The sequence below is a fragment of the Lynx rufus genome, unplaced genomic scaffold (assembly GCF_022079265.1).
Source record: "Lynx rufus isolate CCGP_SWC_20201006 ecotype Redwood Valley unplaced genomic scaffold, mLynRuf1.p SCAF_15, whole genome shotgun sequence".
NCBI classification, from domain to species: domain Eukaryota; kingdom Metazoa; phylum Chordata; class Mammalia; order Carnivora; family Felidae; genus Lynx; species Lynx rufus.
Window position 1 is genome coordinate 35,975,691 of NW_025814829.1, and position 14,985 is coordinate 35,990,675.

Consider the following 14,985-nt stretch of genomic DNA (forward strand, 5'->3'; position numbering starts at 1 on the left):
TAAAAATAGATTCTTTGGGGTTTTCTTTTTTTTTTTTTTTTCCCAACGTTTATTTATTTTTGGGACAGAGAGAGACAGAGCATGAACAGGGGAGGGGCAGAGAAAGAGGGAGACACAGAATCGGAAACTGGCTCCAGGCTCCGAGCCATCAGCCCAGAGCCCGACGCGGGGCTCGAACTCACGGACCGCGAGATCGTGACCTGGCTGAAGTCGGACGCTTAACCGACTGCGCCACCCAGGCGCCCCGATTCTTTGGGGTTTTCTACGTAGGTGGTCATGGCATCTGTGAATAAAGGATGTTTTATTGCTTCCTTTCAAACCCATCTACTTTTTACTTCTTTCCTTTGGTTAATGCACTGACTAGAACTTCTAGTATGATGTTGAATCAAAGGGGAGGGTGGACATATTTGCTTGCTCTGGATCAGAAGGAAAGCCTTTTGCCTTTCACCATTAAGAATCATGTTAGCTATCAATTACTTCAGGTTGAGAAAATTCCCTTCTGTTCTTATTTTGCTGCATTTTTTTTTTTAATCATGAAGGGAGGTTGAATTTTGTCAACTGTTTTTTCTTTTTTTTACATATATGGAAACAATCATATGTTTTGCTTTGGTTTTGATCTGTTGGTGAAATACAATGATTTTCCATTGCTGAACCAACCTTGCATTCCTAGGATAAAGGCATTTGAGTATGATTTATTATCCTTTTTGTATATTGTATATACAATATAACATTATACTCATGGGAGATATTGGCCTGCAGTTTTCTTTTCCTCTAGAGTCTTTTTCTGGTTTTGGTATTAGGGTAATGTCAGCCTAATAGAATGAGCTGGACAGTATTCCTTCTCTTACTTTCTGAAAGAGTTGATGTGTAGAATTAGTTTTACTTCTTCCTTAAACATTTAGTATAATTCACCAGTGAAGCAACTGGGGCCTGGAAATTTTGTTGTGGAAAAGTTCTTAGCTACAAATTCAATGTCCTTAATAAATAGATATAGGGCTATCTAGGTTATTAATTTCTTTTTTGACTTTGTGTCTTTTAAGAAATGTGTCCATTTCCTCCAAGTTATCTAATTTATTGCTATAAAGTTGCTCATAATGTCCCCTTATTTGCTTCATAATATCTGCATGGTTTGTGACGTCTCCTTTTTGTTCCTGAAAATAGTAATTTATTTATTTTTTATTGCTCTAGCTAGAGGCCAACCAGGTTTATTAACCATCTCAAAGATTTTCAATGATTTCATGGATTTTTGGTTTTCTATTTCCACAATTTCTACTCTGATTTAAAAAAAAAAATTTAATGTTTATTTATTTTTGAGAGAGACAGAGGCAGAATGCGAGTGGCTTAGGGGCAGAGAGAGAGGGAGACACAGAATCCAAAGCAGGCTCCAGGCTCTGAGCTGTCAGCACAGAGCCCGACACGGGGCTCAAACTCACGAGCTGTGAAATCACGACCTGAGCTGAAGTTGAACACTCAACTGGCTGAGCCACCCAGGCGCCCCTACTCTGATCTTTATTATTTTATGCCCATGCTTGTCTTGGGCTTAACTTGCTCTTCTTTCTCTAACTTTTGAAAGGTAGAATCTTGGGTCACTGAGAGCTTTCTTCTTTTCTAATAAAAGCACTTAATTCCCCTCTAAGCACTACTGTAGCTGCATCCAAAAATTCTGATAGAGTGTTTTTCTTTTCATTCAGTTCAAAATATTTTGTAATTTCCCTTGGAATTTCTTCTTTAACCTATGAGTTATTTAGAAGTGTGTTGAAGTTTTGCACAATTGTGTGTGTGGGAGATTTCCAGATATGTGTTTGTAAATGACTTCTAATTTAATTCTGTGGTGGTCTCAGGGAAGACTTTAAAATATTTGTTGAAGTTTGTTTTATGGCCTAAATATGGTTTATCTTGATAAGTGTTCCAAGTGTACTTGAAATGATGTATTCTGTTTATTAGGTGGAGTGTTCTATAGATGTTCTAGAGAGATCTACAGATGTTAATTAAGTCAAGTTGGTTGTTAGTATTGTTCAATTCTTTCATATGTTTGCTAAATTTTTATCTACTTGCTCTGTCAATTACTAATTTATAGTTTAACAATGAGTTGTTTTTTCCTTGCTACTCTATGTCTCAGTTTTGACTGCAGAACATATGTAGAAGGACACTATTTACATCCAGAAATAGCTATGCCTCTTCTACTGTCATACAGTTAATATGGGTGTAGAGTCAATCTGGCCAGCAGCTGAACTGGGTTTGGGTTTTGTTGCTGCTACAGATAACCTCAATGCATCACACACTTTAAAATTCCTCCACCTGTGGGCTGCAGTTACCTTGTTTCTTGAGTGTCCTCGGGTGCCAGTATTCTTACCCTCCCCCCCCCCCCCCCCCGCAGCCTTCAGCAGTCTCTGCACGTCTACTACAGAGGGAGTTTCTCTCTGCACTCTTGCTCCTTCTCCATCAATAAGATTGCGATTGCTTATTAGGGCAAGCCTCATGGCCTCTCTGTCCTTTTGGGCTGGTCTCAGTCTTAGGCAGGTCCTCAGAGGTGGCAATTTCTCAGTGTTCCTGCATCCCTGCCCCCCAGATGTCAACCAAACTCTACCTTGTATGAGGGAAAACATATCTGGAGAGGGAGAGAGCTTCATGCCCTGCCCTCAGTGGCGAGATATGTCTGCTTGGTGTCAGTGTAGGGTTCCCTGTCCTTCCCGAGTGGCAGACAGATTTTGCTTTTACTCCTCCTTCAAAAGCAGTGGATATCTGCCTGAGCCTGGGGAAAAGAGAAGAGGACAGAAAAGTTTTCTGCTCTTCCTGAGGGTCTTAAGCATTTTGCTTTGTATGAAATAAGAATCCAGGGAAATGGCAGGGTTTCATGCCTGTGTGTCACTGGGAAGGGCTCTCTCTGTTCTCAGTTCCTCTTATGGTTCTCCCAGTTTATGGCAAAGAGCATGTGAATGAGGATTCCTCTTGGGTCTGAGGCTCCCTGTTACTCTAGAATGTCAGACTAACTCACTTTAAGAATCTGTCGATTTTAGCTGTTTTCTTACCAGTGTTTATGGTGGCTGCTTCCTCCTTAGGTGCTCCACTGAAGGCGAAACAGTTTGTGTGTCTTGTGGGGGACTGTCATCCTTTGGAATCCAGTTTACTTTGCTGCCATGCAACCTCTGCTATCTGATGGGCTCAAGAAATTAACAATCTTTGTAGATTATCTATCCTTTTCTTCTTGTTAGGATGGGAGCATTGTTCTCTTATAGTTTTCTATATCTTAAGTGGAAACAGAACTCTATAGGAGTTTGGTTTTAAATGATTTGGTAGTGATATTTCTTCTTTTGCTCTTTATTGTTACTCAGATAGTTTCTCTGGCTCCTTGACTCTTTCCTCTGCTGGTGGGTGTTTCCAGCTCTGGCCCCCCTGCTATGTGCTGTTCGATGGCATAGAACCAACAGCCAAAACCAGGTTGTGATGAGTTATATCCTTGGGACAGCTTCACTCGGGCACCAATCTCTACATAATAACACAGGCTCAGAGGTGGTGCTAAGTGAATAGAGATGGAGAGGAGAATTTATTCTGAGCTAAAATCAGACCATTTGAGAACCCTATCTCTGTCTTCAGTGGTGTGGGATTTCTTAGAAAGCTACCAGGATTATAAATGTTAAATTAACATTTGATGGATGAATGAATAATACATAGAGAGTAGGAGAAAAGGGAGAAAAAGGCAAGAACTGCCTAGTCCAGTCCTGGGACAGGTATTAATGGGCTGAGATTGTATTTTGTTATGGTATGCCACAGACAGGGAGGAAGGCGGAGACAGAATATCCCACCACGCCCAGGATTCAACAGAAAGTATGTAGGAATACAATATCCCTTCAAGAATTTAAAGTGATGTCCCTCAAATAATATACAAATAATATAATGAAGGTTTTAGTTTCACATTTCCGAATGGTTTTACCATGAATCACTGTACACCAGGTTGGATTCCAATGGAAGGCAGTCTCTTATAACATATAACAAAGTTAAAGACACACTGCCTAGTATCAAGTAGTTGTGAGAAGAGATATTTATCCGGTATAGAACTAGCTACATGACATTTATATTTTGAGAAATAATCATTTAACCTTTTTGCCGCAGCTATCAGTCTCAATTTATTGTAAGAAACAGTTAGGTTTTAAAATTGGAACTTTTAAAGCAGGATCAGAGGAATAAATTTTCTAGTGTATAAATCTGTAATACAGGATAATAACTACCACAATCTGTCCGATTACACTTGGCACAAATCTAACCCAATACTTAAGGCTCCTAAGCATGAAGATCAAGGCTAAGTAGATGTGTACTATGGCTGAAGACACTAAGCTGGCCATCTCAGACAAAGGAGCATTAATTTCATACATGGCATATAATGAAACGACTTTCCCAACAGTGAGATAGGATATAACATATGAGTACTAACCCAGGAATAGAGCTTAAATTTTTAAGTTCCACATCTAAAGGACCACAGCCAACCAGCTGAGAAAAGGCTAAGCAGGCTACATAATAATCCCCTAACCTAACAAATGTGAGTGAAATTTTAGCTCAAGTCTAACTGTAAAGTGAGGTTTAAATCAGAAGTTCAGGAGGAACCTGGCTGGCTCAGTAGGTAGAGCACGCGACTCTTGATCTTGGGGGTCATGAGTTCAAGTTCCACACTGGGTGTAGAGCCTACTTAAAAAAAAAAAAGGAAACAAAAAAGAGTAAATTAGGAATTTCAGGGTTGCAGAATAGTCTTTCAGAGTGAGGGATATGGTGTCCATAAGGAAAATGAGTTAATTATTAACAAATGCCTGGGATTTATGCAAAGACAGACTGATATGAGCACAAGGAATCAGGAAGTTGTAATAGAAAAAAGGGAAGGGAAGAGGAAGACTGGTTTAAAAGACAAGAGGAAACCATACAGGTGAGCCTTATCCTTGTAGGAGGAAGACACACACTTCTTGGAGATGCACCGTTGATTTGGTAATCATCAATTACCTTTGTTTCGCACAGAGCCAACTGGCAAATATAGGTGCCCAACAATAGTTTAAAAAAATACGGTTTGTACCCCCACTTAGTTGGTGAGCTACTTGATTACGTGCTTTGTTATATTCTCTTCTCCATCTAGCACAGTGCTGGGAACTTGGTATTTGCTCAAAATTCATTAGTTAATTGATTCTCTGCCTTTGGCATCTTCAAGTAAAGAACAATTCACAAAGCAGAGTCATCTTTCAGAAATGTGTGAGCTTCCCATCCCCTCAAAATGGACAAAGGCAAAGAAGATGAGAGAAGGGAAGGGTGCTAACATTTTACCAAATTAATGAGGGGATATATTGGTGCCCACAATGTGCTGGGAAATACAAAAACAGTCATAAGCCTGTCTCGGAAAAGCTTGAGCAAGTCTACAGGGATTAGAACGGTTGCTGAATTTATGGTACCCTGGGAACCTCTATTTGTCAAGTGCCATAGAGGCAGCCCTGACACTGGCACAGGTGAAGATGAATTTTCATTCAGAGCAGTGAGCCTTCTGACTCCATTAATCCTCAGGGTTTTGATGATGAATTTCTTTCCTTTTTTATTTTATTTATTTTCACTCTAATGCCTCCTCCCACTGCCCTGTAACAGTGTGGAAGGAACAGAACAGATGGTGCTTTACGTGGAAGACCGAGGGCTCATGAGGATACAAAGCCTGCCCACTCTGAAATCACATGACTGCACGTGCAAGGAAAAGCCTTGATTTCCCCTGGGAGACACAGACGCAATGATGTTAGTATTCCCAGTGGAGGGAGAGGAGGGGAAGGCTAACAGGCCATTTACAAGGAAGACCACACTTACACTAATATACTCTTCAGCAAGAACCATGTTTAATCACAAAACAACAGGAGGACCGGTATGTGAAGATTAAAAAACACCAAAGTTAAACAGAGGCAAATATGGGTTTTAGAACGGTGCTTTGCAAAACCCATTTAAAATGAACTAGTGAGGACATACAGTAGTAGGATACTGGCCTCTAGTTAACCTGCCATTGGCTCTGACCCAGTTTTAATCGGAAGAAGCCAGGATTTACAACCTGCTTAAGGATGGAGTTTGACAACTGCTATAATCAGAAGAGCTGTCAACACAAGGACAGCTGTCAAGCCAAACTGTAATTCATAAAAAATAATAGCTAAGCCCCCAAGACATCCCTAACATTGTCTGCACTTACTGATTTAACTGTACTTACAGTTTTATGAAAGTTCCCCAAACAGGTTAAGGATCCTAAAATCAAATCAAATCAAATAAAAAAATAGCTATGGAGTACCTATTAAATAAAAAAGGTTAAATACTACTGACTAAATGGATAAAATATGTCCAGCAGATTCCCTAGCACACAGTGTTTAATAAACAGTAATTATTATTACATGTCCAACTCTGTTTTGATGACCTCAAAAAGTGGCAGAAGTCTAGTGACCTGGTAAAAAATCTTAATTAAAGATGAATCACTCCTATAAGTGATTATTAATTAAACTTAAAATATTAATTTCATGAAATATTCCTGAGTTGTCAGAATATTTTAGTTTTATATATTTGTAACGCCAAAACCTCTTAACTAATGACATTATCTTAGTGCTTAATTATCTTGATTATAACATACATGGTATTTGTTTTGTTTTTTATGCAATGAATAATATAACCTGAGAGAGAGAGAAATGGAGGTTGTTTTACTAGATCAATTTTCGGCAGGATTCCTAAATCAGAGATAATTTTTATTAATGTCTAAACTCTCAGTGAACAGAAAGAAGAATATAAAAGCACATGGATGGACACAGATATTGATAAAGTACAGCTCTGAAAAATAGCCTTGATGCACTGTCTTAGGTGACCAATGATAAAGAATTTTCATTTATTTTATTTCTGTAAAAGACTATCTTTCAGAAAATAATGTCTGCTTTAAAAGGATACCAGGACTGTAATTTTTTATGAAATTATGAAAACATGATTGGAATTGGAGTCAGAAGACCTGGACAAGTGTCTTGGCTCTGCTACTACACTTGAATTACCCTGTCAAGGTCACTTGACCCCTCTAGACTTCAGTTTGTCCATTTGCAAATGTATGAAAACAAGGCTTACCTCCAACATTTGTTGGAAAGGTTAAGAGATTACATATATGAAAACAGTACCACCACCACCTTATGTCTGTTTGGGTTTGGAGGGCTTTTTGTGTGTGAATATTTTGTTAGAGTATATATAAGTTAAATAGAGAAGAACACCAAAATCATCTATACAAATTTTCTTAAGATGATATCATCCATGTAACCAGCACATAGATCAAGAATCAGATCATTATTTGAATCTCAGGAACACTGCTGCCCTGTTAACCCCTTCTAAATACTACCTACCCATTTCTTCAAGGTAACCATTATCCTGTTTACTACTGCTGGAGATGAATTTTTCCTGTTTTTGACCTTTATACAAATGGATGCATACAGTATGTACTCTTTTGTATCTGGCAATTTGAACTTAACAGTATGTTTGTGAGATTCATCCAAGGTGTTGCATGTGGTTATAGTTCTTTTTTATTGCTGTATAGTATTCCATTGGATGACTACCTTACCTGATCGGGTCTCATAATTCCCGAATCTGAAGATTAGAGTGTTTTATCAATTATTGAAATTATCAGTAAATGTATCTTCAAGTATCGATTCTTACCTACTTTCTCCTTCTGGAACTCTTACTTAAAAATGCTAGACTTTGTTATTTTACACTCAATGTCTCTTCCACATTTTCATTTATCTTCTGTGTTGCCATTTAGAACTATCTTTCAGTTCACCATTTTCTTTAAAAATTTTTTTTAATGTTTATTTATTTTTGAGAGAGACAGAGACAGAGTGTGAGCAGGGGAGGGGCAGAGGGAGAGGGAGACACAGACTCTAAAGCAGGCTCCAGGCTCTGAGCTGTCAGCACAGAGCCTGATGCGGGGCTCGAACTCACGAGCCATGAGATCATGACCTGAGCCGAAGTCGGAAGCTCAACCAACTGAGCCACACAGGCGCCCCTCAGTTCACCATTTTCTAAAAGGTCTATTTATTTTGAGAGAGAGAGAGAGAGTGAGAGTGAGACAGAGTGCACAAGCAGGGGAGGGGCGGCGGGTGGTGGCAGGGGGAGAGAATTCCAAGACGCAGGACTCAAACTGTGAGAGTCAAACACTTAACCAATTGAGCCACCCAGGCACTTCTCAGTTCACCATTTTTTTAAACCTGTGCCAATTCTGCACTTTAAACTATCCACTATAAAATTTCTGTATTTTTTTATTTATTGAAGTTCATTTGGTTCTCTTGTGAATCTCCCTGTTCTTTTTTTGAATGTCTTATTCTTAGGTTTTTCATCCATTGATTTTATATAAACTTATTCTGATAATTTCTATCTAGTAGTTTTATTCAAGTTCTTCAAAGTCTAATCGTGAGGTTTATTATGTCTACTGACAATCACTTAAGTATATTTTGTAATTTTGGACTGTAAGCTCATTTTCAGCAGGGCTTCTTTGTATAGGAATTTTGTGCCATCCTGGTTGAGGATGTGTCCCTCAAGAGAAGTTTAGCATTTGCTTTTGCCAGATCCCTCATGGGTAACCTGTCTAGACACTTATTATGTTAATTTATTGACTTGAGGATTTCTGAAATAATCAGAGTATAAATTAAACCCAAACTCGCATGAGATGGGGACTTTTTTTTTTCCCCACCCAGATTTTGGTATCTGGCAAATAAGCTGCTTTGTCTTCCGTTCTTACAGGTAGGGCGACTTTTTCTAATGTAATTATTACTATTATTATTTTTTAACTGAGGGTATAGCCCTTTGAATGTCCTGGTTTATGTGCAGGTTTCAGTTCTAATTCCTCATTATTTCTCATTCAAGATGTATCATTTCCAGGGTTTGGTGGCATTGAAACCCAAACCTGAAGTTTTCCCAAATTAGATAGTGTTAGCTCACACACTTACCACTATGGTTACCACATCCTTGTATACTGGGTGAGAGTTGAAGACACCTAAAGTCTGGGGACATCCTTTAACCTCTAAAAGGATGTTTGGTATATTTTATCTAGCAACTAGTAAGTACTCAAAAATATGAACGAATGAAATATAATTAAAAAGGTAAGTCATATTCACAGTACTAATAGAGCCTATGATATTGTGATTTAAAATAATTTAAATTTAGAGGTGTCTGCGTGGCTCAGTTGGTTAAGCATCCAACTCTTTTTTTTTTGAAATTTTTAAAATGTTTGATTATTTATTTTCAAAATTTTTTGTAATATTTTTATTTTTGAGACACACAGAGAGAGAGAGAGAGAGAGAGAGAGAGAGAGAAGAGAGAGAGAGCATGAGTCGGGGAAGGGCAGAGAGAGAAGGAGACACAGAATCTGAAGCAAGCTCTAGGCTCTGAGCTGTCAGCACAGAGCCCGATATGGGGTTTGAACTCACGAACCATGAGATCATGACCTTAGCCAAAGTCAGACACTAAACCTACTGGGCCACCCAGGTGCCCCAAATGTTTATATGTTTGTTTATTTTTGTGAGAGAGAGAGAGAGAGAGAGAGAGAGAGAGAGAGAGTGAGCCAGGGAGGGGCAGAGAGATATGGAGACACAGAATCCAAAGCAGGCTCCAGGCTCTGAGCTGTCAGCACAGAGCCCGACATGGGGCTTGAACTCACAAACCGTGAGAGCATCACTTGAGCTGAAGGCAGACACTTAACCGACTGAGCCACCCAGGCACCCCAAGCAGCCAACTCTTGATTTCGGCTCAGGTCATGGTCTCACCATTCGTGAGTTTGAGCACAGCATCAGACTTCATGCTGTCAGCACCGAGTCTGCTTGAGATTCTCTTTCTCTCTCTCTACCCCTCCCCTGCTCATGCTCTCTCAAATATTTAAAAAATAAATATAAAATACATAAATAAAATAATTTAAATGTAATTTTCAAACAGGTAATATCTATCTATCTATCTATCTATCTATCTATCTATCTATCTCCAAATAGAGAAATTATTAAAGGGTTTATAGGAAGACCTTTTTATCCTATGTTAGTACTCTAGCCTCACAGTTCCTCTTCCCTTAGGCAACCAACACTGACTCTCTGTGTATCCTTCCAGCGATATCTTATGCAGTTATTAGCAAATATGTACAGATATATTCATGGTAGCACACGATATACACTATTCTGCATCTTAATCCTTCCACTTAATTAACAATGTAGCTTAGAGATTTTTCCATATTAGTACATAAATAAAATATAGCAAAGGTCCAAAGACCTTTGGAAAATTCCAATCCTGTTGCTATGTAGAAATGCATTTTGCATATATCAAACTTAATTGGACACATTCCCACATCCACAGAGGCATTTACCTCTAATGGTTAACTAGGGGTGACAGAGTGACTCATCTACATTCTCAAGGGTACATTCAGTCTGCCTTAACTGTTTCTACAGTTTCTGGATGGAGAAATGAAAGGAAAGCACAACACATACCATAGAGAAGGCACTAAACATAACCAAATGAGTGGATGAGAGAAGAAACGTGGGAATGAAAGAACGGATTTAGCAGAGCATGTGGATGCCCTGGCAGGGGCTGTCTCTCTAAGCAGAGCAGTGAACTCCGGACCTAATGGCAAATATTCTGGTGTAAAAGAAGTTTGCTGTTTGAAGTCAGGCATCAGGAAAAAGGGGTAGCCTGGATTTTGCCCTGAAAGCCTCACAATCACTGAGAAGTTTTTTCTTTCCCCTTTCTGATGACCTGTGGCTGTTTGACCTATGCCTGGTTGTCCCAGATTGAGATCACAGCTGTGGACGCAGCTAAGAAAAGTTTTCTTCTGGGTGGAAAATTAGGGTTTAGAATAGCCAGCTCTTGGTGATGTTAGAGGATGTAAGCGACAGAATTATCAATGTGTCAGAGGAGTGAGTGAGGAGTGCTGTGGGAAGAGGCACAGGAGGGATTTGTTTTTCTCTCCTCTCCTAGGAAATCTACAGATGTGGGTTTAAATTTCTAGCTCCCTTAGGTAAGTTTATTAACTTCTTGCAGCTTTGGTTTCCTCATTTACAAAATGTGAAAATGTGTAAGTATGTTTTTAATGGTACCCCTTTCAAAGGCATTTGGTAACGTAAAGTATATATGTCTGTATCTAAGTATATGTGTATATATGTAATTTCAATTAACACATATTTTAAGTATGGCATACAGAGGAATATAAAGGCTAATAAAACAAATTTTTGGCTATTACAAATAATGCTGCAATAAATGCTCTTAATCATGTCTCACTACAAACACGTTCAGGAGTATTGCTAGGGTATATAAACAGAAGTGGAACTGTTGGGCTGTAGGGGATGCGGACCCTCAGTTTCACTAGATCTCACCAAACTGATCTCCAGTGGTTGTGACAGGTGACCCTCAGCAAGTATGCACGTTCTTGTTGTTCCACATCCCACTACTAATACTTGTAGGTGTCTGCCTGGTGCCAATCTCACCAGTGTGAAAACATATCTACATGCTATAATCTGTACTCTCTGATTACAGTTCTTCAAAGGACTCTTCATGGTACGGCACCTCTTGAGAGCAATGGTAATGACAGCTTTTGTTCCAGACTATCTTATCGAGGATGTCTGCAGAGTGAACAGCCTAGGACAACAGAGGTGGTGTTTCCTTCCAGAGTAGAGGGTAGGTTTGCTTACTGTCCAGTGTAATGAAGAGAACTCGTTCTCTGGAGCCACAGCTGGGCAGACTTGCTTGCAGCTCACTTTGACAGACTAGAGTTCCTTAAGGTTAAGATTTAAGAGACGATACACTATGTGTGTAGTATCTGTCTGGGCTTCTCTGCGTTGCTCCTATGGGACTCAAAAGGCAATGACACAAACGTAAAGCTCATGCTGCTGGCTGTGCTGTGAATAATAGTCTGGTGTCTTTTGCCAGAATCCATGAAACTGTCGGGCTAACTTGTTAATTTGCAAGCAGAGTATAATCTCAGATTACTCCTAGTTCTTGACAGTTATGAGGGGGGTTTGAGCATCTTTTGCTGTTTATTTGATATCTGGCTCTTCCTATTTGTGCACTACCCATTTTTCAGGTTCTATTTTTCCATTTGATTGTCCTTCTTATTAGCTGAGTAGATGTTCTTTATATATTCTGAATAATGATCTTAGGCAGGTTATTTGCATTTTAAAGATACTCTCCCAGTCTTTGCCTTGCATTTTTACTTTGCTCATACTATCTTTTGTTTAACAGAAGTTTAAAATTTTAATGTACTATCATAGTTTAAATTATGATTTGTACTTTCGAGTGTTAAGAAACCATTCCTTACTCTATTCATCTAAAAGTTTATAATTTTGCTTTTCTCTATATATGTATTCAATTCACCTAAAATTGATTTATGTGTGTGGGGTGAGTTGTTTGGTTATTTGCTGTTGTATAACAAACCACTCAAAATGTCTGGTGGCTTAAATATGGCAATGCATTATTTTTTTTTTTTTAATTTTTTTTTTCCAACGTTTTTATTTATTTTTGGGACAGAGAGAGACAGAGCATGAACGGGGGAGGGGCAGAGAGAGAGGGAGACACAGAATTGGAAACAGGCTCCAGGCTCTGAGCCATCAGCCCAGAGCCCGACGCGGGGCTCGAACTCACGGACCGCGAGATCGTGACCTGGCTGAAGTCGGACGCCCAACCGACTGCGCCACCCAGGCGCCCCAGCAATGCATTATTTTTAATGATTCTGTGCGTTGACCAGCTGGTTCTTTTGCTTCAAAGAACTAATTTTTAGTTTGTTGACTTTCTTTCTTTTCTTTCTTTTTCTTTTTATGGGGAAGATAGTTCTTTTTTTCTTTTTCTTTTTTTCAAATTTTTATTTGAATACTAGTTAGTTAACATATAGTATAACATTGCTTTCAGGAGTAGAATTCAGTGATTCATCACTTAACATATAATACCCAGTGCTCATCATAACAAGTGCCCTCCTTAATGCCCATCACCCATTTAGCCCACCCCCACCCACCTCCCCTCCAGTAACCCTCAGTTTGTTCTCTATTGTTAAGAGTCTCTTATGGTTTGCTTCCCTCCCTCTCTTTTTTCTTTTTTTTTTTTCTCCCATATGTTCATCTGTTTTGTTTCTTATTCTCTATTTCATTTATTTCTACTTTAATCTCCATTATTCTTTCTGTTTTCTTTAGGCTTTGTTTGCTATTCTTTCTCTAGTATCTTAAGGTGGAAGATCAGGTTACTAATTTGAGATTTTTCTTCTTTCTTAACATAGGCATTTACAGCTATAAATTTCTCTGTGAGCACTGAGTTAGCTGCACTCCATAAATTTTGGCATGTGCTATCTTTATTTTCATTCATCTCAAAGTATTTTCTGATTTCTCTTTTGACTTCCTCCTCCTTGACCCACTGGTTATTTAGGAATCTGTTGTTTAGTTTCCTTATACTTGTGAGTTTTCAAGTCTTGATATCTAATTTCATTCCATTGTTCCATTAAGAACATACATTCCATTATTTCTATTCCTCTAAATTTACTGAGGTTGTTTCATAGCCTGCATATTGTCTATCCTGAAGAACACTCTAGGTGCACTTGACAAGAATATATATTCTGTTGTTGTTGGATGGAGTGTTTCATAGATGTCTTTTGGATCTAGTTGGTTCATAGTGTTGTTCAAGTCTTCCATTTCTTTGTTTACCTTTTGTCTAGTTGTTCTACCCATTACTGAAAGTAGGGTGCTGGAATCTCCAACTATTATTTTTGAATTGTCTGTTTTGAGTTTTTTCTTTAATGGTTGCTCTAGGGTTTACCACATACATTTTAAGTTCAGCTTTGGCTTTATACTTGGCTTAATTCCAGTGATATGTAGAAACATTACTCCCATATACTTCTATTCCATTTTCCCTCTTTTGGTGGTAGTAATGTTTTACCTGTTTTATAAATTAATATTACAAATCTAACAATACATTATTATAGTTACTTTAACATTTGTAGTCATTTCCTTAGCCCATTATAACTTTGTTCTCATCCATCTCCCTTGTGCTGTTACTGGCAAATATATTATACTTCTATAGGCTGTGGGCTCAATAATACATTATATACATATTATTTAGACATCACTTGTTAAAATCAGTTAAGGAAAGAAAGGAGAAAAAATATGCATTTATATGGCCTTTTACAATTACATATATATTTATGAGTGCTCTCTTTTTTTCATGTGGATCTGAATTATCTTTTGGGTCATTTGCTTTCAGTCTGAATATTCTGCTTTAGTATTTCTTGTCAGGTGGGTCTGCTAGCAACAAATTCAGTTTTTGTTTATCTGGGAAAGGTTTTAGTCCATCTTAATTTTTTAAAGACAGCTCTGCTAGATATAGATTATAGATACAGATTCCTTCTGTATTATATAGATATTCAAGGTCAGAACACAGTGGGATAACATATTCAGAGTGCTCAAAGAAAAACACTCAACCAGGACAAATTGTCCTACAAACCAGCCCAATCAAATCATGGCTTCTTTAAAGGTCAGTGTTTGATATTTGTTCTGACTCATGAAGGCTCCTCCCAGCTGTAGCATTCTCCCATTCTCTCTACTATTCTTGAGAGGACCCTTAGCCTTGAACTTCTCCAGGCTCTGTTGTAAATGAAGTCAGTTCCTTTGGGAAGAGATTAGGGGCTGTTTTATAGCTTTCTCTACCCCTCCCCCCACCGCGGGCAAAATCTCTGAGCCAGACTCTGGAGCTAGGAATGTGGATAACAGCAAGCTTCTCTTGAGTGATCCCCTCCCTCCCCGGCTCTAGGAGTTGGTGCTGGTAGCAGTGAGGGGATACATGGCCTTGCGGTCCTGGTATGGAACCACCACCTCTCAAGTCAGGGCAAGGGTGATCAGGGCCTCAATATTCTCAGTGCACCACATCAAAGACCCCATTTCATGATGGGATCCTGGGCAGAATAAGGGAGTCCCTATCTCTTACCTGTGCTTGCCCAGGGCTTAGTTCTTTAAAATT

General features: G+C 38.8%; 1 protein-coding gene across 2 annotated transcripts in view; it reads right to left on the reverse strand.

Moving 5' to 3' along the window:
- ACBD6 (acyl-CoA binding domain containing 6) overlaps positions 1-14,985 on the reverse strand; it is a 205,166-nt gene that overhangs the window by 8,710 nt on the left and 181,471 nt on the right. The window contains exon 8 of one of the 2 annotated variants that reach the window (XM_047076860.1): positions 6,212-6,246. The exons of the other annotated variant lie outside the window; for it this stretch is intronic. Within the exon in view, the coding sequence (XP_046932816.1) occupies positions 6,212-6,246 (35 nt within the window). The remainder of the gene's footprint in view (positions 1-6,211; positions 6,247-14,985) is intronic. 2 annotated transcript variants of the gene reach the window in all.